The 26,041-nt window shown below is 36.8% G+C and overlaps 4 protein-coding genes, 1 long non-coding RNA gene and 1 other non-coding gene across 7 annotated transcripts; 1 reads left to right on the top strand and 5 right to left on the bottom strand.

Annotated features, from left to right (window-relative positions):
* The first annotated feature begins 2,343 nt into the window (after nt 1-2,343).
* On the top strand, nt 2,344-8,412 carry LOC145223664 (aldo-keto reductase family 1 member B1-like). Its single transcript, XM_080090063.1, has 8 exons — nt 2,344-2,412; nt 2,838-3,005; nt 5,949-6,065; nt 6,346-6,423; nt 6,534-6,757; nt 7,303-7,468; nt 7,883-7,965; nt 8,284-8,412. The coding sequence occupies exons 1-8, from the start codon at nt 2,344-2,346 to the stop codon at nt 8,327-8,329; spliced, it is 951 nt and encodes a 316-aa protein (XP_079946189.1). The 3' UTR covers nt 8,330-8,412.
* A 420-nt stretch (nt 8,413-8,832) lies between these two features.
* LOC145223154 (aldo-keto reductase family 1 member B1-like) lies at nt 8,833-13,909 on the bottom strand. The gene is made up of 8 exons (XM_080089509.1): nt 13,633-13,909; nt 12,636-12,803; nt 11,879-11,995; nt 11,732-11,809; nt 10,915-11,138; nt 10,299-10,464; nt 9,595-9,677; nt 8,833-8,999 (listed from the first exon to the last, which is right to left on the bottom strand). The coding sequence occupies exons 1-8, from the start codon at nt 13,699-13,701 to the stop codon at nt 8,951-8,953; spliced, it is 954 nt and encodes a 317-aa protein (XP_079945635.1). The 5' UTR covers nt 13,702-13,909; the 3' UTR covers nt 8,833-8,950.
* Nucleotides 13,910-14,143: 234 nt separating this feature from the next.
* Nucleotides 14,144-20,000, bottom strand: LOC145223663 (aldo-keto reductase family 1 member B1-like). Its single transcript, XM_080090062.1, has 8 exons — nt 19,849-20,000; nt 19,512-19,679; nt 18,580-18,696; nt 18,191-18,268; nt 17,888-18,111; nt 17,345-17,510; nt 14,250-14,332; nt 14,144-14,192 (listed from the first exon to the last, which is right to left on the bottom strand). Exons 1-8 carry the CDS (start codon nt 19,915-19,917, stop codon nt 14,144-14,146), a joined length of 954 nt encoding a protein of 317 aa, XP_079946188.1. The 5' UTR covers nt 19,918-20,000.
* On the bottom strand, nt 15,014-16,244 carry LOC145224337 (uncharacterized). Of its 2 annotated transcripts, none has more exons than XR_013859620.1 (3): nt 15,691-16,244; nt 15,390-15,499; nt 15,014-15,301 (listed from the first exon to the last, which is right to left on the bottom strand). It is a non-coding gene; the product is annotated as an uncharacterized LOC145224337 (long non-coding RNA). The 2 variants fall into 2 exon arrangements; XR_013859619.1 differs by having other exon boundaries at nt 15,703-16,244.
* A 1,029-nt stretch (nt 20,001-21,029) lies between the features above and the next one.
* LOC145224058 (aldo-keto reductase family 1 member B1-like) lies at nt 21,030-24,266 on the bottom strand. Its single transcript, XM_080090486.1, has 8 exons — nt 24,198-24,266; nt 23,641-23,808; nt 23,184-23,297; nt 22,936-23,013; nt 22,055-22,278; nt 21,819-21,984; nt 21,157-21,239; nt 21,030-21,078 (listed from the first exon to the last, which is right to left on the bottom strand). Exons 1-8 carry the CDS (start codon nt 24,264-24,266, stop codon nt 21,030-21,032), a joined length of 951 nt encoding a protein of 316 aa, XP_079946612.1.
* A 1,414-nt stretch (nt 24,267-25,680) lies between these two features.
* Nucleotides 25,681-25,754, bottom strand: Trnap-cgg (transfer RNA proline (anticodon CGG)). Its single transcript has one exon. It is a non-coding gene; the product is annotated as a tRNA-Pro (tRNA).
* Nucleotides 25,755-26,041: the final 287 nt, after the last annotated feature.

Raw genomic sequence — 26,041 nt, 5'->3', positions numbered from 1 at the left:
TTTTTTAATGTCTTAAGTTTTCTTGATACCATTTGACAAAGGTTTTTTTTTTCGTTTCTCCCTTTTGAATTTAATGTACACATTTTTTTTGGATAACTTTAATATGCCAAATTATTGTAGCGGTGAAACACATTTTTTTCTGAAATCAAAGTTTTGTTATTGAATTAACGAACCTAAAGTTTAGGCCAAACTTGGAATATGGGTTTGTTATCCGGGATAAAGAACATAAAGTATAAAGAAGTACTATTCACTCAGAAAACTATACCGAGTGAAGAGGAAAAAAACTCTGCAAATACCTAATTCTTCAAATTACCGCTCTTTCTTGTTGGGTTTATGAATCGCGAGATTGTATGCGGAAAATTAAATCTTCTGTGTTAGGTGCAAATAGTACAAAGTCCAAACGGTCACACCAATTGGTGCCAAGCCAGTCGAGATTACACATAGTTTATTCAGTGACAAAAGAATCTTACTATAGATTAGTAGTACGTTATTATGAGCTAACTTCGCTTGAGAATTATGCAATAGTGCATGGGGCAACATCTGTCCAACTAGTTGCTTATAATTTAGGTGTAAACTCCCATAGTAAGTTTTGTCCAACAATGTTTTAGAGCTCACAGGTGTTTAATTATCGATTGGGCAAAGCTTTTGGTTCATAAACTTGAATTACATTAGTAGAAAGTGTACCTTGATTTCTACACCAGCTTGCAGCACAGTGTGAACGGTGACAGCAAAGTAATGCAACTTATGAGCTCGTACATAAAGCGATTAATCCCATGCAATAAGCAATGACCTGGTAGTTAAACAATTAAAAAATCAAATAAAAATCAACTGTTTAAGCTCATAGAAATAACATAAGTTTAAGCTCAATAATGTGTACTCTTACGCAATCGTCCTGAACCACGTGTGCTCAATAGGGACGGTTCTAGTCGCGAACACACAATCTTTACTAACCGTGACAATTGATTTTCGCACCTGTAATATTATCCAAACATTTTCACGGGTCTTTGAAAAAGCTTAGTCACACTGACGTCGGCGTTTAAGCAGTGTGGGTACAAAAGGCGGGAGCTTAAGCATGTTTTTCCAGTTTTCAAATCTGTCATATATGATTGTATTACTGCTCGTTCCGAATAAAAGGTAAGGAATTTAAGTGCTTTTAATTAGGTTACAGTTCTTAGAATTGGAAATTTTGGACTAACAGTGTTAGGGTTACGTTTTTAGTTGCTAAACACCTTAGGGTTACGTTTTTAGTTGCTAAACACCTAAAAAGGGAGAAAATACTAAGCGCAGTGTAGATCGCAGTCGAAATTCTCTCATTGGTAAAGGCGAAAACAAAAACATAAAAGTAATTGAACAAAAGCACGTACCAAAAACATTTGACCATTGCTAACGGTTTTGGCTTATGGAAAAATTCAACTGGTATACGTCAGGGCAGCGGTTAGGCTTTGGTTGGGTAAAACATATTTGCTGCTCGCTTATAGCAGTTTTACGAAACTGTTGTTGTCTTATAGTTGATGCAGTGGAAGCAATTGGGTATGCAGTAAAATTAATTTATAAATTCGAAATAGAGTTTGTAAACTATTTCAGCTGGCATAAATCACTCAATATGTGCTTTTACATACATAATCGTCTTGAACCACGTACGTGCGCTTGATATGAACGAATTTCATTGCGAATATACCACGCACAAACTATAGCTTACTGTAATCTTGAGTGAGACTGTGTCCTTGTGAGAAATGAATTGTCAAAAATGTCAATACTAGACAACGACCAAAAGTGTTTTGCACCGGTGATTTTGTTCAAATATTTACATGGGTCAAAGAAAATGATTAATCACGGTGACGTCGGCTTTTTAGCATGAGGTATAAATGGAGGAAACTGGCGCATATGTGCGAAACAAATCTGTTGAAAGACATCTGTAATTTCTGTTTCCTAATTGTAGGGGAAGGATTAGTTGCTTTCTCGAAGTGACAGATAACAATGCAGCTAGTGTAGATGTAGCTGTGGGACTATGAAAGAGTTTCGCGCTGAATTTAAACAGATATCTTACCGGTTCTTGAAGTTGATTGCGTTCAAATTTTCCTCAACAGGCTCGTGTAATTGAGAACTGCTCGAAACTTTTGAACACCCATGAAAATCTATGCTGAGCATATAAAATGCGTTCGCGCACACAATGACCCTCAGTGTACACAGGCAGCTAGCGTGTATGACCAGACAAATGGAAAATTACAGGGAACATTATTCGTTGCTTTACGAATGTAAATCTGATTTTAGTGTGCACAGAAACATAAGTATTTTAATTAATACTGTATTGAAGTTGGTCAGAAGTCCAAGGTTATAATCAAGATGTCGGCAACCACATTAAAACTGAATACTGGTGCTACAATGCCTCTTATTGGACTTGGAACATGGAAAGTAAGTTTAACTTGTGAGTTTTTTTGCTGTAACTTATACTTTGTTCGCATCAGTACGTTTTGTAAGATAATAACTTCCAAAAAGCTGTAACGCGCGAAGCAACCCTACGTGTAAGACACACAAACAACACAAGTTTGCTTACTTTACCGAATTGATTAAATTCATCAAGTACTGTACATTATAAGGCAGTTATCTGATGTTGTTTGTCTAAGGAGTTGAAAAGTACAAATTCGTTTCATTGTACATTTGATTCCCTATTTTTTGACATGTATATTAACAAGGCTTTGTACATAGGCAAACTCAGTCAAAAAATACTCGAGAATTGGATTTGCAGTCAATTAAAACTGTTTTATTTTCCCATTTAAATCTTGACACTTAAACTAAGACCACTTTATAACTTATATGTACATTGGAACTCTTAACAGTCCAAACCAGGCGAAGTACAAGCCGCAGTTGAATGTGCCATTGATGTGGGATATCGTCATATCGATTGTGCGTTCATTTATCTAAACGAACAAGAAGTTGGTGCTGGGATTGAAGCAAAAATCAAAGAGAACAAAGTCAAACGAGAAGATTTATTCATCGTCAGCAAGGTACAAATATCGTGCTTACCATATTATAAGTTCCAAGCTAATGCTCTGCCCAGCCTTTTCAGGGCATATGTACCAATATTTAGTCAATAATGGGTGTATGGGTTTGTAGACTTCAGTCAGCAGATAATACAAAGATGTTAAATCAATGTCCTGAGGTACGGAATCGTAATATAATGAGTCATACTTATCGGAGTATTGTATGATTTTGTTCAATACAACTACATCACACTTTTCAAAAATCGTGATATTATAAACTTTCTTTCCATATTTGAAACAATCCGGTTGAAATTAACAGGGTCAAACCAGTGTAAAACTGGAATATTCCGGTGAAAACCCACCTAAAACCGTGTTTTTCTTCACAATTTTGAGGACCGAAATTAGGAAAAACGGAATGGCTATACAGCCTTAGGGTTTTTTCGAAAATCTGAGCAAAATTGTATGCTCCCGATTCCGGTTTAAACCGGTTCGGAGGTTCGGTAGTAGGCAGAAACCGGCACAAACCAGTTTCAAACTGGAATATTCCGGTAAAACCTACCTAAAACCGGATGTTTCTTGAAATTTTGAGGACTGAAATCCGGAAAAACGGAAAGGCTATCGCCTTAGGTTTTTTTCAAAAATCGGGTCAAAATGTTATGTTCCCGATTCCGGTTTAAACCGCTTCGGAGGTTCTGAAGAAGGAAGAAACCGGCACAAAACAGTTTAAAACTGGAATATTCCGGTAAAAAAAATCTAAAACCGGACTATTTTTTAAAATTTTGAGGACTGAAATCCGGAAAAACGGAAACGCTATAGCCTTAGGTTTTTTTCGAAAATCGAGCCAAGATGTTATGTTCCCGATTCCGGTTTAAACCGGTTCGGAGGTTCGGTAGTAGGCAGAAACTGGCACAAGCCTGTTCAAAACTGGAATATTCCGGTAAAACCAACCGAAAACCGGCTTTTCTTCAAAACTTTGAGGACCGAAACCCGGAAAAACGGAAAGGCTATAGCTTTAGGTTTTTTTTTTCGAAAATCGGGTCAAAATTTTATGCTCCCGATTCCGGTTTAAACCGGTTCAGGGGTTTGGTAGGAGGCAAAAACCGGCACAAACCAGTTTAAAACTGGAATATTTCGGTAAAAACTCACCGAAAACCGGATTTTTCTTCAACATTTTCGGCACCGAAATCCGAAAAAACGGAAAGTCTATAGCCTTAGGGTTTTTTCGAAAATCGTGCCCAAATTTTATGTTCCCGATTCCGGTTTAAACCGGTTCGGAGGTTTGGTAGAACCAGAAACTGGCACAAACCAGATCAATTTAAAATTTTCAGGACCGAAATCCGGAAAAACGGAAAGGCTATAGCCCAGTGGTTCTTAACCTTTTTATAACGGCCGAACCCCAACAATATTCTTCAGCCTTTGGTCGAACCCTAAAGCTACATCCTAGGTTTTTAACCCATTTTGTTTGGTGGGTCATAATTAGTTTTTGTTCAAACGTAGTGGCAACAGTTACTGTTTGTCATTTTGTTTAATTCTGACATCATAACTTATACAAGCATCTTGTTTCATGATTGCTTTAATCCCGGCAATTTTTAGTTTTTATACCAAAATAAGACATTGTATTTTGAGCATCTGTACACAAACATGAAAAAGATGAAGTAGTAAGTTTTTGCTGCCAACAAAATTTCGTTGTTTTTCTGCTTACGAACACCGCGAACAATGCTCTTTGTTACGTCAAAAAAGGAAAATAAAACTTTAGTGCAGGGTTGCACAACCATTTTGCTGGGACGGCCGCATCGGCAGATTCTTATTTCACCAACGGCCGACATTTACCTGCTTATTTTTGTTTTAAAATACTTGGCAGCGCCCAAAACGTCCAGATTAAATTTTAGCTCGGTGCATAGATTGTACTGCACTGCGAGGACCGAGGAGATTAAGTGTTTATGATGTCATAATCTGTATTGTGATGCTTGTGGTACCTGTTTTGTTCGCATTGTTGGCACACAAGAGGCGTACAAAAAGTCTGACACATATGGTTATTAGGCTGGTAATTCTTTTTTTAGCACCACAAAAACTTTTTAGAGCAGGTTAAAACACCCCTGCCTAAGTTTAACCTTCCAGTGTACAAATTGCCGTTTTCAGCGACTATAGACCCTATAAAGTTTGACAAAAAACAGTATTTGTATTGGACTTCGAAAATACCTTCATCGAACCCCTGGGGTTCGATCGAACCCCGGTTAAGAACCACTGCTATAGCCTTAGTTTTTTTTTCGAAAATCGGGCCGAAATTTTATCTTCCCGATTCCGGTTTAAACCGGTTCGGAGGTTCGGTAAAACCAGAAACTGGCACAAACCAGATCAATTTAAAATTTTCAGGACCGAAATCCGGAAAAACGGAAAGGCCATATCCTTAGGTTTTTTTCGAAAATCAGGTCACAATTTTATGTTTCCGATTCCGCTTTGAACCGGTTCGGAGGTTCGGTAGAAGGCGGAAACCGGCACAAACCAGTTTAAAACTGGAATATTCCGGTAAAAAAACACCGAAAACCGGATTTTTCTTAAAAAATTTGAGGACCGAAATCTGGAAAAACGGAAGGGTCTTGAGGTTTTCTCGAAAATCGGGCCAAAATTCTATGTTCCCGATTCCGGTTTAAACCGTTTCTGAGGTTCGGTAGGAGGCGGAACCGGCACAAACCAGTTTAAAACTGGAATATTCCGGTATAAACCCACCGAAAACCGGAAAAAAGAAACGGAAGATATATCTTTTGGATATAAAATAACTAAAGGTTGAAATATAGTTTGTGTGTTTTTGAACAAGAACATTTTTGCTTGGAAGTATTATTGCGTACTTAAGTTTTGACTAAGCCCACGTTTGAGATGGCTTCTTATTGTAATCTCATGACACATTAGTTCGAGTTGCTTAAACGACGCCCAATACATCATATGCTGATCATTTGTATTAACTTCCAGCTTTGGTGCACCGATCACGAACCGAAGGATGTCCGCCCAGCTCTCATGAAGTCCTTATCTAATCTGAAACTCGACTATTTGGATATTTACCTGATGCATAGTCCGATTGGGTTTGTGGTAAGTAGCCGTAGCAACTTTATGTTCTGTTAATCTCTACTAGAACCTTTGCGTAACATACATAATAAACTTGTCTTTAACTTGTACCAACTTTATTTAAACTATTGTGAGTTTTCTAGCACGACCAGTTACAAAAGCACAACGGTTTTAATTTGCATGTAAGTCACGGGTCTCCAACACTTGGCCCGCGGCCAGATCTGGATTGGTGTAGGGTGCAGTATCAAGGCCTTCAAAAGCAATATGTGTAGATATAAAGTTATAAGACCAATAATGTTTTTAGAATAATGGAAACCTGATGCCTAGAGACGAAGAGGGAAATTATATCTGCAATGATGTGGATTATGTTGATACATACAAGGTGAGGCTTATATACAATGGGGGTCTTATAATCCCTACAAACTGTTGGTTAATAGGGAATACTCCAAAGTTTTTGAATACGTTTAATTGGACCATTTAATTGTTTCAAAGGCGATGGAAAAGCTGGTGGACGAAGGTTTGGTCAAAAGCATTGGAGTTTCAAACTTCAACGAATATCAAATCAACAGAATCTTGAAAGAATGCAAAGTGGTTCCAGCCAACAATCAAGTTGAACTTCATCCATACTTGGTTCAAAAGGATTTGGTTGATGTTTGCCAAAAGAACGAGATTACTTTGACCGCCTACAGTCCCCTTGGCTCGCCGGATAGACCTTGGTATGCTTCAAAAACTAATTCGCGCCTGTAAATGCGTATAACTTTGATTTTCTAGGACGACAAAAATAAGTTTAATTTTATAAGCGTTCCCATCAAATGCTGTTTTAAGACGTCATAATTTTTATAAAATTTATATTACTGTCTTGCAATGTTTACGAAAGTGCTAAAAATAATTGCCAGCGCAGTAAAATACCAATAGCATCCCGGTCGGGAACAACCGCTAAAGAACACGGCACCTTATTAGCGGATAATATTTTTTTAGACCAAATACGTAAAATTGGATATTTTTACCGTACACTAGACCTCATGTCATAGTGCAACGGTGTGGCAAAACAAAGTAATATTACTGAGAGTATTTGAACTGAACAGTATCTGACCCTTCAACAGGCAGCATGGTCATCGACGATCACCGTTTATTTAATTCAATAACTAGATGCCATTAGGCGAAATATATATATTCCAAGATTTTATCGACTGATTTCATTACTTGGAAAATACTTTCCATTCTTAGTCAAAGTAATATTAATTATTTTACTGACCAACAGGGATACTAGTAAAGATCCAGTTTTGATGAAAGATCCAAGCGTCGTAAACATTGCTGAAAAACACGGAAAGTCTCCAGCTCAAGTTCTGATTAGGTTTAACATTCAAAGAGGAATCAACGTCATTCCAAAGAGTGTAACCCCGTCCAGAATCAAAAGCAATTTTGAGGTGAGCAGAATGTGGTAAAAATGATTCTAATATAGAGTCAGTACAAAGGCTGTTTTATTTTATTCTATTCCAATATTTTGTTATGAAGGCTTTAGCGGGTTCAACCTTGATGCGCCAATTGTACGCTCAACATTTTCGCACCCAAAGACGTTTTCAGATTGACTTTTTAGCCTCGGTGATTTTTGCAATTAGGCCTATATTGCTGTGTTCTTTTCAGCCAAGCTAACTAAACTTGCTGTAAAACTCAAACTACCTTTGAAAAACTTTCGCTAGTCAAGTCAAAACCAAACCGTTAAAGTTTTATTCCAGTTCTTTCGAAAGAAAACCCGTTCACAACAGCGTTTGGTGTATCAATAAAGTCACCATTTACAGACTTTGAAACAGGGTAAAAAAAATTGTTGGTTTTCTCTCCAGGTCATGACTTTTGAGTTAGACCAGGCGGACATGAAAACCTTGCTTTCATTGGGACGCAACTTTCGTTTTTGTGGAGCACAAGAGTAAGTTCATTTTTGGAGTTGTTTCAACTGATTGATTTGTTTACCTTTTAAAGTATCTTTCTACAGTTTTTAACTTTATTTTACAACGTCTTTCAATTTTGAAAATTTTAAACAGAATAAGCCAGCATAAATTACACAAGTTTTTAAACAATATTTGTAAATTTTAAGTTACTCGTGCATAAAAAGGCAAATAGTATTATCAGAACGTTGGAAGTGTAAGATTTGATTTGTCTGATCACAACATAGGCACTTTTTTCTGCTGAAGAAACACACAGTTTTTATTTCGGACTTATAATAAGTTATTTATTTGTTTTACAGGGTAAAGCACAAGTACTACTCTTTTAGAGAGAACTATAGCGAATAAAAAGAGGAAACTCCGGAAATATCTAATTTTGATACTACAACACGTTGCTACCTTCAACATGAGCTGATATTAATTAAGGTGTTCTTTCGATGGTGTCATTAAATGCGTAAAATAAAATCTCTCGGTGAACTCAAGTCTATAGCATATAACAGGCCGAGTTCTTCGTTGATTTAGTGTAGTATTCACAAGTTGAGAAACTTTAATGGAGGGGACCAAAGCTATGTGTTATGGTCTGTAAAAAATTTAGTCATAAAAAGGTGTTTTACCACTGAGGTGTCAAAAGTGAGTTTACAAATAAAGCCCTTTTCACATACAATTTTGCGTTACATTTATCCAAATAAGTTACTTTAAAATGTGATTTCATTATGTGTTAAAAGTGAGTGAACAGTTGGAATCTGAAACCTACTTTCTCGTCCTTAACCCAAAACAAATGGCCTAAATGCGTTTGTGCATTCTAAAGCTATTATCAACGTGAAACAAACCCTCGTTTGACACAACACAGCTACATAACAATTGTTTATTTGCGTGGACACAATGTTAAAAAATAACAATACGTAAAAACACACAATTATCGTAAAGTTGAATTATAAGGTTTAGTAATTTTGAATGAGATTAAAATAATTATTCCTTGTAGTTTTCACGGAATGGAAAGTACTTGTTGCTCGCAGCTCTAAACAAAAATGAAACAAACAAAAGCATTTTAAATTCAAAGCAAAAAATATATTTTTAAAAGCTGAGCAAATTAGTTAGGTAAACATTTTTCACCTATTCAAACCTACATACTGATGTAATGATAAGAAATGCAAAACAGTTACTATTTTTATTGCATTTCGGGCTCGAATAGTGTATTATTTATAAGAAGCAAGCTGGATATTCCTAAAGAAATATTAAAAAAAACTTTTTAACAGCTAAACAAATTGAATTGAAATTCGGTCGAACATGATGTCTTTTCGAGCAACTTTTTGGTCCATCTGAATCTAAATTCTTGTGTGGTTCTAGGCAGTGGTGGGATTCAATTTTTTTGTCAGACCGTTCTATCATAAAAGTCATATTTGCTAACCGGTTCGCTAAACTCATACAATTTTGTAAGACAGTTCTATAGAACCGGTGCGAACCGACTGAATCCCACCAATGGTTATAGGTATTATATACGAGCGAATGATAAATTGGCAAATTTGAGTTTACTACTTTTAGGTCTGCAAACTAAGTGTCATATATATGGCCCACACATATATCAGCGTATTAGGAGTTTCATACAGACTTACGGCAGAAATGTGCAGGCTCGATAGCTCGTTTTCATTGAGCGAATCACCGTTTCATCATCGGCGCTTAGCTCAAAGTCGAACACCTGCAAAGGTAAGATACACTTCAGACACAAACTTGATAAGATAGACAAGATAGACAACATAATGCTCAACAAGGTTTTAACGTTGCGCAGTTATTTACGAATGAGTGGTTCTAGTGCTTGTGTTGCTATGCTTTTCTCCACAAAGCAAAAATGAACTCACTTCAATCAGCATTTTTTGCGTGCAAGATGTGATACACACTTTCGCTAATATTTTTTGAATTAAAATCTCCTGCTTGCAATTACCCCATTAAACATGTAAAATGGTAGCCAATATGCCAGAAAATATGAATTGGTTTGATACACGCATTATATTTTTAAGATGCCAAAAATAACGAGTATTCTGTATATGTGTAAAAATATTTAAATTTACCCCCAGAACAGGGCGTTTTACCGTAATATGTGACTTTCATATAAGGTTGAAACAGAAAATGACATGCGCATTACGTATTTCACGTCGAAGCTATAACTGAGTCGGCGTGGCCCGTTAAGAACTCCATTACTGACCGACTTTGGTTCCAAAGTTAACAGTGTTTAATACCCAGTTTGCCATATATGGTATCTAATGTTTCTTTTAAGGCAACAAAAAAATTAAAAAACGACTGGAGAATCGTGATATTTGACCTGGATGTTGCTTTCAATCCTGGATGGCGTAACGCTCTTCGGGATAACGTTAATTCCTCGTTGAACCTGAAAACGGATCAGAACCTGAGCGGGACTTTTCCCCAATCTCTCGGCAATTTTTAGGATCTTTGGGTCTTCAAGGATATTTGGCTCCTCTTTCGTTACCCTTTGGAAAAAGATAAAACAGTTTTTATTTCATACGCAAGGGCTTAAAGCAGTGGTTCTTAACCTTTTATATTATTTCTCCTGATAAAACCAGACAAACTTCACTTATTTTCTTTTTGTAGTACCAAAAAGACCGAATATGACACCCCAACTAAAAATGACAAATGTAATTACCCCTTGAAAAAGTCAAATTACTCCTTTGGAGGTATTTGTTTCCAAGGTTAAGAACCACTGACTGTAAGAATAGCAATTACTAAACGAAAATTTGTCAAAAAGTGGCATAAAACATTTCCACTTGAACCTAAACTTTTAACTCTTGCCACCATTGATCATTTTTCGATTATTTAATTAGATGCTACTATTTTTTGGAAACGGTAATCGCATGTTAATCGAAAGAGAATTTTCTTCTTACTTAAGTTTTAACGCTTATTGTTTACTAAAATCAGTTTACCAAGGTCTATCGCGGGATCCCAATGGGCTGTATGCCGTCAAAGAAATTTCATTTTTTTTGCAGAGCTGAACCATGTCTTCTTGCAGCAAATACGGCTGAATTTCGATTTGGTGATTGGCAGGAACGACTTTGCATTCTTTTAGGATTCTTCCGAGTTGAAATTCGTTGAAGTTTGACACTCCGATATTTTTTACCAAACCTTCGTCTAACAACTTTTCCATCGCCTAAAGAATGTTTTTTAAGTTTAATATATTAAACAGTTTCATTTGTATACACTTGACCTATATTGGCTTATAAAAACATATTAAAGATGAACTGAAGAAACCTCATAGCAGAATAGTAAGCAAGCCAGGGGTTTCAGGTTGGGTTAAGCTCCAAACTGGTGCTAAAACAAGCTTTCTTTAGTCCCAACTCCCAACTTTAAACTAGGCCATTCCTGAGTTGTAATGTCACCTTAGAAAATCAAACTTCCGGGCCTGATTCGGATTTCATTTCAGAAAGAAATCGGGTTTACACCTTCAGGTTCAAGGCCCCATTTTGGACTCTTATACAACTCATTAGTTGCAGATGTAACATTGGCCACAAATCACTAAAACTATGTCAAAGGGGACAGTTGAACAGAAGACTTAGATAAAAAGTATTGAGGGCTGTTGCGAACGCATAAAAGCAACGTAAAAAAATATCCATGTAGCGGCGAGATTGCACCAATAAATGAACTGACATAGAAGACGACTTCCAAGGGTTTTACTTAAACATTTTTACTTCTACTCAATAAAGCAGTTCGTGGATAAAATTTTGTGCAAACAAACCATGTTACCTTATATGTTTCAACATAATCTACGTCGGCGTTTATCAGTTGCTCTTTGTCGTCCCTCGGAAAAATCTTGCCGTTATTCTGTGCAACAAAATTTCATGAAAGCCTTAGGAATTTATACCACATAGCGTAACCTAAGTATCGACTCACTGCAAACGCCATTGGCCAGTGCATCAGATACAAGTCGAGGTAATCGAGTTTAAGATCTCCCAAGGATTGCATAAGTCCTGAACGCACGTCCTTTGGGTCATGATGGGTGTTCCAAAGCTGTAGATAAATAACACGAATGTATTGAATTATGAGTATATTTTATGTTTAGTTTGAAACACAGTGTACTCAGTCAAAAGCTCGATAAGATACTTGGATAAATAAGCTGTTGCTGCCAGGCTTAATACTAACCTATAAGATGATATACTTGGATTTACTTTCCCGTAAGCAAGTTGACACCAATGACAGAAAAGGCGTTCTAAGGTTAAATATGACAACTACATTGTATAACAAGTCCGCAATTTAAAGTTCTCTTCAGTCGTAATATGGTTAAAGGTTAAATATAAATCGCCAAAACCAATCATCTTACTTAAAAAATTGACACGGCCTACATTGAAGAGCCAGAGGAAACACATTTTACCAAAACAAAAATGTTCTCAACCGAGTATATAAATTTCACATACTTTGGTTGAAAATTTAAGCAAACTTTTTTCAAACATGTCTAAATGGTTTGTCAAAAACACTGCGATCAAATTCCGAATTTCGCAAAAGTTTATTTGACAGACAAAAGAACGGCAAACTGTGGTGTACTTTGCAAACAAGAAGTTATAGTAAAGATGACTTAACAAAACCGCTTTCGCGCGTTTTTCAACGAGCGTGACTCATCAAATATTGGTTTCACAATTCAATGGGGTTGTACCTTGCTTACGATGAACAGATCCTCTCGTTTAACTTTTCCCGAGTTAATTTTTGCATTGATTCCCGCTCCAGCTTCTTTCTCGTTCTCATAACACAAAGCACAGTCGATATGCCGATACCCAACGTCTATTGCGCATTCCACCGCAGCTTGTACTTCACCCGGTTTTGACTGGATATAAATCAGTAATTCAAGTTGTAAACGGAATCAACAGGTAAAAGTAGATATTGGATGCTTGTTGGTAAAGTTGCATTCAAAAATTAGTTAAAACGCGGGAAGTGGCCAGGCTTTAATTAAAAATATGTATTTCTCGTACGACAAATTGTGGAAAATAAGCAAACGTTTTGCGGAGCCGCCAGATTTAGATGTGATATTACAAATACTCCTGTGTTAATAACTTAAGGCGGTTTGGTTATAACAAACTTAATGTGGTAATAAAGCTAAAATAACAAACAATATATTATTCAATCCCAATATCAGATTTAAAAAAAGGATTTACGGTACGTATGTAAATATTTGACGACCTCGTGTCGCTGTGGTTCGTAACATTTTTGTTCAACAAACAAGAAAAAAGCTATGTGCACATATGGTAATAGTGCAAATCATCAAAACTCGGTATTTCAGAACAAATTAACCAATTCCCGCCCAACAATACCGTGTTGTTACTGGTTTTGTAAAAAATACCAAGAATAAATAGCATAGTGAAGATAAATCTAATTAAATTTATTGCGATTGCACCTTATCAATTGTGGTAATATTTTACCAGATTTTCTTACCCCAACCGAACCTAATTGGGTAGCTAACAATAGATTAGGAAGGAAGTCAAATTAGCAATAAAAATGAAAAAGATAAGCGCTACACGTATGTATTACATATAATAAAGTACTTCAATCTAAAATAAATATAAACCCAGCTCGAATCTGTTGTTCATTGTACTTGTGCCGTCATTGGCTGTATGTATTAAGTTACTTCAGTTGTGGTGACCTTTACATGTACCTACCTTCCACGTTCCCAAGCCAACGAATGGCATTTCATGTCCAGTGTTTAATTTAAAAGTAGGCGCGGCCATCTTTGCCTATTTGAAGTCTGCTTACTAAAATCAACCTGACAAGTATTTCGATTTTTTTTTACAAAATGACAAGTTTAGATCAGAGTCATCATGACTCGTCAAAATATCAAGTTATTCAACATCTTAAAGTCCAAAAATGCTAAACTGAAGTCAGTCATAAAAACGCAAGAAAAGACCTCGCCACTGCAAATCAGCAAGCATGCTGGAAGTTACACCGACTTACTGTAGCTGGTAAAGTCAACAAATGAAAGCTTGCGCGCTGGTTAATCACGACGCTTCGCAAACATTAATTGCGCAACAACTTGACCATGTCGAAATTTAGGTACTACACCCAAGAATGTTGTGACGGTGTCCAAAGTGGGATTAAATTATGAAGATTTGTTTATTTTATTTTAAGTATCAAGAGTTTATTCGACAGAAATCACAAATCGTTTCCCAACATTTATTCCGCGTAGTTTTCCCGGAAAGGAAAGTATTTGGTGTTTGACCATCTAAAAGCAAAAGGATGATTACTTTCTGTTGAGGCAAACGTACGAACACATACTTACTGGGAAAGACCGTAGTATCTGCATATGATATCTGAAGACCGTATCAACTCCATATCTTCTTTACTCAAATCAAAATCAAAGACCTGCAAGTAATATATGTTACATTGCCATTAATTGAACATCTGTTCATGGTATTTATGATGTCACAACCTTGGCATTTGTTACTGAAATCACGTCTCGTAAACGAGATTGTCTCGTGTTTATTAAAGACTGGAGGTGCAGCATACATTTGTTAACTGGTCGGTTATAATAAAAAGGAAAGAAAAATATGCTGTTCCACACTGAACTGCTACTTGGCGTCCTTTGCCGGAATTATGCATTTCTAAGCCGGTAAGGTAAGCATATGTTTGAAACCCTGTTGTTAACTGTTTGGATTTGTAATTACTGAGACCTTTATTTAGGAGTGTATACTGCCTTCATCAGCTAAAACTAGATCCACACAGGATTTCTCGCGAGCTTAACGTACGCCCACGAGCTGCCCCGCTGGCGCAGTGACGTCCACACAGACATAAAACTCGAGCTCGCGCGCTGGCGCTCCGGCTCACACAGCCGCACTTTCACTGGGATCACATGTACATGTGCTTTTCACATGGTCAATGTTTGGGTGTACCATAGCGGTTAATATAGATAAAGGTTATTCTTTCTATCCTTATTATTTATTATAATTTGAATTTAGTTCCGTCTGGTATACTTATAACAGTGATTAAGGAAGTTTCCTGTGGCAAAATCAACATGTGTTTTGCTACCAATAAACATAGTTCAAAAATGCTCCAATTTGTTTTATTTGCAAGAGTTATAAACCATGACATCATGAAATAAGCAAACTTGGTAGTTCCAAATAAATGTGTTGCAAAAAGGTTAAATGTATAGTTTTAACAGAACCAAACTTGCTAAAAAGTTAATTCACCTAAACATAAACCACACAAACAATGTTGAACTAAAAACAATTATATAATCAGTCTTCTTCTGCTTCATAAACCATTAACAATATTTCTTTCCGTCAAATCCTTCTAGGAAAAAAGGCCAGTGTGGCACAAACTGATCAGTTGTATCTGAAAACAAACAGATGAGTAAACATTTGTCTATCTGTTTGTAAATGTGTATATTGCCAGAAATTATACCTTTACAATTAAAAAATACCTTCATTTGCAGTGTTTCCAAGATAGGTAACACAATGTTTTACAGCATCAGACAGTTTTTAGAGTGATGACCTATCCTGAACCTCTTTTTTACTGGTGTTTCATGCTTTCCTGTTAAAAGTATTTTGTAAAGTTTTTAGAAATAAAAGAAACCAATGTTTGCTACCCTTTTTCCGTTTATATTTTTTAAACTCCTATATACAACCTTGGCTGTGTTTACATTTTCACCTGCACATATGTAAGGCAATGTCAGTTTTATAATTATTTTCCTACAAGTTTTCAAAATGCATAACCAAACTTACCACATATATTACCTTTCAAAATTATTTTCTCCCAGGCATTTTCAACCATTTCTTGCGGGTAGGCTTGAACACATACAATATAATTTAACAATTCCCGATTGCTGTAAATTGACAAAACCATGCTGAATAGTGGATACAAGTCTTATTTTGCTGAACTGTAGGGCAACTTCAGAACAATGAAATGGTTTCGTGGGAGCACCAAAACGAATACGAACTAGAGCAGCGGGATACGAAAAATTCATTAAACACGAACAAAGGCTATCAGGAAAGTTAACGGGTGCGTGCCCCCACACGCAACTGTGCACAATTGATGTGCGATGGTTGATGTTCAAGTGCCTGCCATCATTGCAATAGAGGACATTCAAATTGGTATTTCGGTTTTCTTGACTTAAAAAAATAGAACTACATATATATTTCCTGCCCTAAAATCACTATACATTACACACATGATATACATTTCGCCCAGCAAGTAAAGTTCCTGAACATCAGAAGTTCACAATTCAAAACTGCGCTGGCTTGCCGGCGTGAGCTAAATCAAATTTATTTAGCCAGCGCTCACGCGCTCGGCAAAACGCGAGCGTGGTTTTAAGCTCCGCGCCACCTTGCGGGCGAAACCTCACGCTTTGCAGCCGAGTCGAAAGCGTAGGTACGCTCGCGCGCCGGCGTTTTACGCTGGCTATAAAGAAACAAACCAACTATGCGCTGGCGCGCGAGCGTGTGTGTGGATCTAGCCTAAAGGGGTTGTTTTCGTACCTAACTGCATTTTTTCGGTAAGATTACTTGTGCTTAACGCTTTACCGTTTGATGCTGATGTGGTTAGGTGATATTTATTGAATTTGATGCTGTATTACAGAGCTTCTATCCATTTTAATGTAACTGTCATTCTGGTAACTGCCATAATAGTTTCGTAAGAGTCAACGTCATGTTAAAGACCATTTAGATAGCCCTAGAGCAGGGATTCCCAACCTGTGGTACGCGAAGGTTTTTCAAGTGGTACGCGAGTAGCTTCCGTTTTTTTCACAAAAACGTAGATTCACAACTTTATATTTTGTTTACAAAAAAAAAAATTCCCCAAGCCTATTCTTATTGTTACGTAACTAATCCTGTTGTTTCGTATCATTACGATCTTCATAACACAAGGCATGTCAAGTGTCAACAAGAAGCACAGTTGCTTTAAAAAGCCGTACAACGCTGTGGGACAGTGGGTGTTAATTATGTCAAATGATTGTTCTTGATAGCTATCATCTACTGTTTTATAGCTTAAACTGCAAATAGCGTTGAATAATGCTAGTTGTAAGCTGCAAGAAGTGGTACGCGTAGCAGCACAGAGCGTCCAAGTGGTACGAGATCGTAAAAAGGTTGGAAACCCCTGACCTAGAGAAATCATTAAAAAGACAGCACAAAAATATGTAAATGAACTTTAATGCAATATCACGGCTGTTTGGTGTCCTTGGACGAATTTGCAAACTTAATTGAATAAGCCCCCGGAATGGCTAAAAGTCAGGTTGTTTGCTGTTGTAAGAATAATTTAACACACTTCAAAGTTGGTTTGTCCAACTATGAAACATAATCAAACTAGGAAATCAGTTCCAAGGCCAAGCTGAGACTTTTGCCATGTTGGATTTGCTTTACACAAAAAGCAATTTTAACCTACCTGGAAATTGCTTTTAATCCTAGAAGGTGTGAAACTCTTTGGGATCACAGCAATTCCTCGCTGAGTGTGAAATCTGATCAGAACCTGAGCCGGAGTTCTTCCATGCCGTTCACCGACTTTTATTACATTAGGATCTTCCAACAGATGTGGCTCAGTGTCTGTTGCCCTATTTATAAACAATACGAAGTTATCAAAAAATTGATACTTCAATCCAGAGTTGTAAACGGGCCTAAAATTCGAGCCCAAACCCGGCCCGAAACCGAAAGCACAAGCCCAAACCCAGTCGTTTTTGAGAAGCCCGTTAAGCCCGAAAGTTTGATTGACAAGCCCATACATTGAGGCCTCAGTAAAGACAAGACAACAAACCTAATAGACATTTTCTTTTCACAAGGCGTGTTAGGGCTGTTTGGCATTAGTTCAGGTCCAGAAACTGGTTATTTAGCTAATTAAATTTATTTAAAAAATACTGACATAGAGTGTAAAGTTGAAAAAAAACGACTCGACTTACAACTTTGCTTCAATCAATTCCAAACATCATATTACCAAGGTCTTGTTGGTCCACCAAAAGGGCTGTAGGCGGTCACTGCGATTCCGTTCTTTTTGCAGAATTCGACTAATTCATCCTGTGGCAAATAGGGATGAAGCTCGATTTGATTGTTCGCTGGAACCACTTTGCATTCTTTTAAGATTCTGTTGATTTGATATTGGTTGAAGTTTGACACTCCGATACTTTTAACTAAACCTTCGTCGACCAGCTTTTCCATCTCCTTTGTAAACATATGTATTATTTAAAAGATAGGGATCTCATATAAATTTAAAAAGCTTGTTTTTTATGAACAATCAAACCTTCCAGGTATCAATGTAATCTATGTCAGCATACAAAACATCGCCGTTTTCACCTTCGGGAAAAAGGTTTCCATTGTTCTGTACAATAGAGTTCAGAATTTTAACCAAGTCAATAAAAATCTGCTAAAGGTATAGTTTTATTTATTCTTATGTAAGTTTTTCTATAAGCCAGTAAAATATTCGACTGTATGCGCTTTATCTTTGTTTTGAAAAACAATCACAAGTATTGTGATGTTTGACAAACTATTATAACTTACTACAAAAGCATAAGTTTAAGATCAGTAAAAGTGTACTCATGTTCTGTTTCAGTGTTTTAAATCATCCTTTAAAGGCGAATTCGACTCACTGATGAAGCTAAAACCAAAGAGTAAAATGAAGTATTAACTTACCACAAATGCGACCGGAAAATGAACCAAATACAGATCAAGATAATTCAATTTAAGATTTTTCAAAGTTTTAAGAATCGCAGGACGTACGTCTTTGGGATCTCTAAAGGTGGACCAGAGCTGAAAATAGTTTGATTGTGACACAATAAATTATACGACTGTAATCTCAATTGTAGCCTTTTTTAAAACAAAAATGCCTTTCTACAAATAACGTACTTAACACCTGATTTCAAAAGTCTACAAAGTACTACTTAGCAATCAATCTCGATATTTTTGTTAATTGGCCACATTGATAAAGTTATGTAGTGACTGTACACCAGGGGTAGGCACGCATGTCAAAATTTAATTCGTCATAGCTCATGACTTGGAAGTTTGTATTAAAGTACCTTTTGATATAACTTAAACTAGGCTACTACAAAGGTTGTTAGAGTTATTGCCACGTAACAGTTCCAGCATATACACGTACGAATTGACCAAAACAAACTTTGGCACACTAAGTCATTGTAACAACAACATAACCAAGAAATCTCGTGCCGTTTAAAACAGGGGTCGGCAACCTTTTTTGCACTGCGGACCGTTTTTGAAACTAACATTCTATCGCGGACCGGTCTTCAAAAAAAAACTACAAATATTTAGCAATAAAAACTCTTATATTAGTTTATCATCCCCGAGATACATGGGCAAATGTTTTATAGCATTTAACCTAAAAAATCATACGGCCCGGTAACGAACTCCTCGCGGACCGGTACCGGGCCGTGGACCGGCGGTTGCCGACCACTGGTTTGAAAGGTCAATTCCTGTTTTGTTAAAAGGTCAACGATTCAAGTCACATAAACACTGGCGGTTAATTCTCATCAGAAAATTCAACTTGGAGACAAATAGATTCATGTTTTTTTACCTGACGCAGTTTCAAGTTAAACTCCAACAATTGTTACCTTGTTAGTGATGAACAAATTTTCTCGTTTAACTATTTTCTTTTCGATTTTGGCTGCAATCGCTAATCCAATTTCCTGCTCGTTTTGGTAAAGAAAGGCTGTATCGAAATGACGATATCCAACATCAACGGCATATTCAACGGCAGTTTTCGTTTTACTAGGATTCGCCTAAAAACAGTTTCTATTTTGCTTAACCTTAAAAAAACTTTTCCAGATAGGCTTTTTTGATTTAATAACTAAAAAGCTAAACATGTAATATTAACAATTCTATGGGCTGCATATTGTATCGTTAGTTTGCCAATCGAATGTACTTAAATATATCAAAGAATATACACACCGAATATGTTCCCAGACCAATGATTGGCATTTGATGACCTGAGTTTAGTTTGAGTGTTGTAACCGACATCTTTAAAGTATTTCTGAGACACTGAGCACAAACCTGTTATGACAGTGCAACAACACCCGACAATATGTGCTCGATTGCGTGCCTATACGTGGCACGACTTCGGGAGAACTAAACTTTCGGCACGCCAACATGTCACGGCAAAATTTGAATTAGTTTTGCTCTGTCACTGGTATTTGGCACACGATTGTTCAGGATTTATAACTTGTTTTGCACAAGGTGGTAAAAGAACTTTCCAATTAATCAATCCAGTGCTCAAAATATTGCAAAGAAATTAAAAATGCTGCCCCAAAGGTGACCATTTGGACGAATATGATACTTGTCTGATTGTGTCGAAATTCTTCTGTCTGCATATTCCATTCTGACATAAAACTTCTGCGGGTATTTATCGCATTTTAAAGGAACTGGTCAAATAGTTCAATTAAATGCAAGAGAAAATGCTATATCGTGGCAGTTTATGCTTTTGAAATTAATGAAATTTGTTTTATGTTTTGCTATAAAAACTTTTTTCTTTGCAAACGTTTCTTTGGATTAATGTGCAAAAAATAGGAAGCAAATTTCAGTCCGAAAGCTGCACAGTTGCCCAAAGAATTACTCAGCATTTTTTTTCAAATATGATACCTCAACTTAATTTTGTAGTCATTCGATTGCAATTGGTGTCCAAGACAGTTGTGCGATTTTAATTTTGTACACTACACTGTGCTGTTCCATTATTTTTATTGAATGTAACATAATTTCCTTCTTTTTGGTCCTCGAGCATGATTTTCATCTTTTGGTCATCGAGCATGATTTTCTTGTTTTTTGTATGAGAGTCGTGCCACAAAACTTTTACTTTACGACCGGTGGAAACTGTCAACATCTTATTAAAGCATATTGACACGGATTACAACTATTATCCCGTTTCCATGGCCGCTGGTCCGATCGGACTTTTCCGCTATTTCAGTCCGATCGGACGCAATAAGGAATGACTCAGCAATTTTTTCAGCGTTTTCGCGGACCTCCTCGCGAGGATCGGACCAACGGCCATGGAAACGGGATATATGTTTATGTATTATTTGTTATGGTTAGTAACTAATGCAAACTCCCAAACAAGTTGTTGAACGTAATAAATGTCCTTATTCCTCGTAGTTTTCACTAAACGGAAAGTATTTGTGGCTCGAATGTCTGAGAAAAACGCTTAGTATACTTCACCACCTGTGGCTGTATCGTAATCTCAATTGACTAACAGTAAAATATACTTACTGCAAAAGAAGGTAGGATCTATGGGTAATATTAGTAGACCGCAACAGTTCCATATCTTCTTTACTCAACTCAAAGTCAAAAACCTAAAGTAAAACATGGAAAAATAGTCATGACGTACATGTATAAAGCAAAGCTTGTATTAATCAAGAGCCTATTTCATTTGGTCAAACAAAAAGTTTTGTTTTGCAACGTTCGAAATTTCAAAGATATATGAAATGGAATTGGAGTAGAAGTATGGAATAAGTTTATATGTTTCATTCTTTTCCGCAATTGGTTGGCAAAGCCTGATTTTCGCCAACGAACGGTTCTTGCAATACCGTTCAACGGTACTAGTTAGTTGTTTACATACTTCACTTCTTTGAGGCAGGTTAAATTCATTTTACTTATGTGCATGCGTTTCGGCTTTGCGAATGCCGTGCTCATGTTTCTTAAACTCTTGCTCCGGACATTTGTTAACTTATAATACTAATCGACATTCGTGTTTGGAAATGATACATTTGCTTTGTCAGGTAGAAATCGCAATGCCCCTGCTGTCGGAATATATCCTCGGTGGGCACAAATAAGGTAGTTAAAAACAAAAGAATTTGTTATGTTACCGCCAAAGTAAAAAGAAACTGTGTCATTGCGGTCGTACTATACTGTCAGGCCTTGTTGTGGCCTACCTGAAAGTTGCTTTCAATCCTTGAAGGCGTAACGCTTATGGGGACAACAGCAATTCCTCTCTGAATGTGAAATCTGATAAGAACCTGAGCTGGTGTTGTTCCAAGTCGTTCAGCAACTTTTATCACATCTGGATCCTTTAACAATTGTGGATCTGCCTCATTTACCCTGAACATGAGATTGGGACTTATTTTGCAACCTACAAATACTTAAATATTGCCAGAAAAATTATACAAACCACGGCCTTGTTGGTGACCCAAAAGGACTGTAGGCTGTCACTGCAATTCCGTTCTGCCTACAGAGTTGAATTAATTCATCTTGTAGCAAATACGGATGAAGCTCGATTTGATTGTTGGCTGGAACCACTTTGGATTCTTTTAAGATTCTGTTGATTTGATATTTGTTGAAGTTGGAAACTCCGATACTTTTTACTAAACCTTCGTCCACCAGCTTTTCCATCGCCTATGAGGATATATAATATGTTAAAAAGTTATATATAAACAATTATAAACAAGTATTTATATTTGGACAAGTCTTGAAGTCTCCATGCAAACCGGTGATCACGGCACTGGTTTAATACGGTATAAAATTGGCACTTTGATCAATATATAACTGTGGCATTGTTGAGTTGGAGACTTCAAAACTGATCACAGCAGAAATGAATCAATCTTCACAGTTATTGTCTAATGGTTGAATTGTCAAATACTGCAAAGCTGAAAGTTGCAGCATACGGTAACGGTGCTTTAATTCGACTTTTGGTGGACCTGCCACCAAGTCTGTGCCCTGTAGGTAGAGCGGCAACTTTTTAAAGGTCCCTGTCGCAAATACAAATCCCACTGCAGGCTACTTTTTATTAGACTACGCCTAGCCGCGTGGAAATGTTATGTGGAGACTGGCTTATCAGTGTGACGCTTTTAGTCATGCATAACGTCGTGTTTTGGTTAAAAAGTAATTGAGATGTTGTTTCGAAATGTGGATTTATCGTTGCCGACCAGAGTACGAGTATGCTGCACTTCAGGAACTTCTGAAAGTCAGTCCCATTTTTAGCGGATAAGACAAAATAATTTTATGGCAGTAGATTTTAAAGTTCAGTAAAACAGTAATTGAAATAAATCGAACCTTCCAAGTGTCAACATAATCTACATCACCATGCAAAATGTCGCCGTTTTCATCTTTGGGGATAAGATTGCCATTGTTCTGCATAACAGAGATCAATCAATGTTATTTATCTTTATCGATAAAGGTCTGCTATTTTTACAAACAAACCTCGAATCAACATTACCAGGCAAAAAAGCCACAAATTTATTGAATATTTGAGTAAATATTGCGATAAAGATCTTCCGGTTTGAACGTGCCATGGAACTTACCACAAACGGAACCGGAAAATGAATCATATACAGATCCAGATAATCCTTCAGATTTTCCAAAGTTTTGACAATTGCAGGACGAACATCTTTAGGATCATGAAAAGTGCAATAAAGCTAAAGAAATTTCAACACCTGTAATAACGCTCCGAAATGTGGTGCCATAACAGACTAATGGTAATAAATATCTTTACAAAAATATTCTTTTCATTATCATTTTGCTAACAATCCTTTCTCGACTTGAAAACCAAGAGATTTTTCCATGCTTACCTGTTATTACATCATCTTTGTACTTATCGATTTACATATAACTTACTCACGAGTGGGCTAAATGAAAATATGAAATCTAGTTTATATGTTTAAGAGAAAACCACTCTATAAATGAAAATGAATGACTTTATCGCAGATATCACTTACGTTTGTCACAAGTCTAGCAGTTAATACAAAAAAAAGTGCTTACCTTGCTAGCAATAAATAAGTCTTCTCGTTTCACTTTTTTCTGTTTGATTTTTGCTTCAATCGCCAAAGCAATTTCGTTTTCGTTTTGGTAGATAAAGGCGTTATCAATGTGACGGTATCCGACATCAATGGCACACTCAATAGCAGCTTGTACTTCCGTGGGTTTAGACTATAAAACATATTTATACCATACATAAAAACGTGCCAGTAACATTTTCCAAAGGCAAACATATAATCCTAAAGGTATAGCTTTTGGGTATTATACAGACGTAATGAAACATCGCCCAAATATTTTGTTTTGCAAAAAGTACAAATGTAACTAACATATAATACAGCGAACCTCGGTTAAACCGCTTAATCCAGGTCTTCGCCTAATTCGAAAAAAAACTGGGGTACAAATGATTTGTAATGTGTCAAGGCTTAAACATCGGTCAATCCGAATCTTTGCCTCATCAGGACTATTTTGGGGGCAAAACGGGTTAACCGAGGTTTGCTGTATTTTTATTACGTTGAAAATAGTCTGTCTACCAAACTAAATATACAAAACAATCTCCATACCAGAAAAGTCCCTAGTCCAATGATTGGCATTTGATGACCAGTGTTCAGTTTGATTGTTGGGACTGACATCTCGTACGTTAATTAGTAACAGTTGCTGACCCTAAGACGATTCTTGTAATGCTACAGCTGCAATGCACCATACGCTTTTAATATGTGTAGGATAAAGTACATGAATATATGTTCTGTGTGGTCATCCTTTCTAACACGTCAAGCCAGCATTAAAGATTAGCTTCGAAAGCGAGTAATCGGCACAATAGATTATTAAATCTGGTTTAATCTAAACGAACCTATAAAGTTGGTAACGCGACCAAACTCTTTTGATGAAACTAACAAGAACTATATAGTTAAGTTATCAAGTTTAAATTTCTTGTTTGTGATATGTTTAAAAATAAACATTACACATATCAACGAACTTCAAACAAAACATAAACCATCTGTACATTCTAATCCAAAATGTTGTTATCTGCGTACTTACAAATTGAGAAATGAAGGCAACCATTAAATTAATCTTCAATGCGTCAAAACCAACGAAACCCTTATGTAATTAAAATTTAATTTAACCATTGGTGCAGGTCATCCGAAAACCATAGAAGGTATATTTTCTATAATTTCAACGAAATCACACAACTAATGTAGTTATGACCAACGATTAAAGATAAAAACTGTCTGCCGTATAACGTCCTATAACTTATAACTTCACAAAACGTTTTGAACAAAAGCATAGCAACGACCCTATCACAGCTAAACCACGGTCATGTTGGACAACAGCCAACAAACAAAGTCAGCAAACTTTAATTTGCTGACTTGGTTTGGGCAATCATAAACCACGCAACCGCTGAACCAAGTCACATTTTAGGTACAACACACAAGAACTAATTCAGTACATTAAAAGCAATTTATTTGACAATAGAAAAAATGCATACAATTTTGGAATTATGCGAAGTTAATGATGCAATACATGTAACAATTTAATCAGTTAGTTTTCTTTTTTTTAACCAATGTACATAATTCACCATCAAAGACATTTCTTTACATGGACCTAATGTTTTTACACAGGAATTATTATATTGGACAGCAGTTCAAATAATGTACGTTAACTCGGCACAACACAAAAACTCGGCATTTTTTTTCAGTGTCAATTTGTTTGTGTGACAATGAATTGGATTTGGAATGATTAAAAATTAATACATGTTTTGACAAATGACATGTTTATTTGAAAAGCACAACACAGAAAACATGACTAAGTATGTCGGCGAAAATATTGGCAAGAGAAAATGCTGGTAAAAATGTGACGTGTATATGAAAGTTTAAGATGAACATAAATTCATAACTGGGATCAGCCCTGAAGCGTCTATGCAGACCAGCGATCACGGCACACTCATATGTAAATCACAGTACGCCAGGCCCATTGAAGGCGCTATACCGAATCAGCCGGTCACCAAGCATTCACCACCATATGGCAAGGCGTAGGCTAGAAAAATCTAGCCTGCGGTGGGATTCGAACCCACGACAGGAGTATTTCCGGGACTCGCGCTCTACCAACTGAGCTACACAGGCTCAGTGGAGAATCCGCCGAAAGTCGAATCACAAACACCGTTGCCTGCCTCGTATGCTGCACATGTCAGCTTCGTAGTAGGGGATAGCCAGATTGACCAGTATCAGTTAAGATGAACATAAATTCATAACTGGGATCAGCCCTGAAGCGTCTATGCAGACCAGCGATCACGGCACACTCATATATAAATCACAGTACGCCAGGCCCATTGAAGGCGCTATACCGAATCAGCCGGTCACCAAGCATTCACCACCATATGGCAAGGCGTAGGCTAGAAAAATCTAGCCTG

This window comes from Phallusia mammillata, chromosome 4 (assembly GCF_965637545.1).
Source record: "Phallusia mammillata chromosome 4, kaPhaMamm4.hap1.1, whole genome shotgun sequence".
NCBI classification, from domain to species: Eukaryota; Metazoa; Chordata; class Ascidiacea; order Phlebobranchia; family Ascidiidae; genus Phallusia; species Phallusia mammillata.
This window is presented reverse-complemented; position numbering and strand designations above follow the sequence as displayed.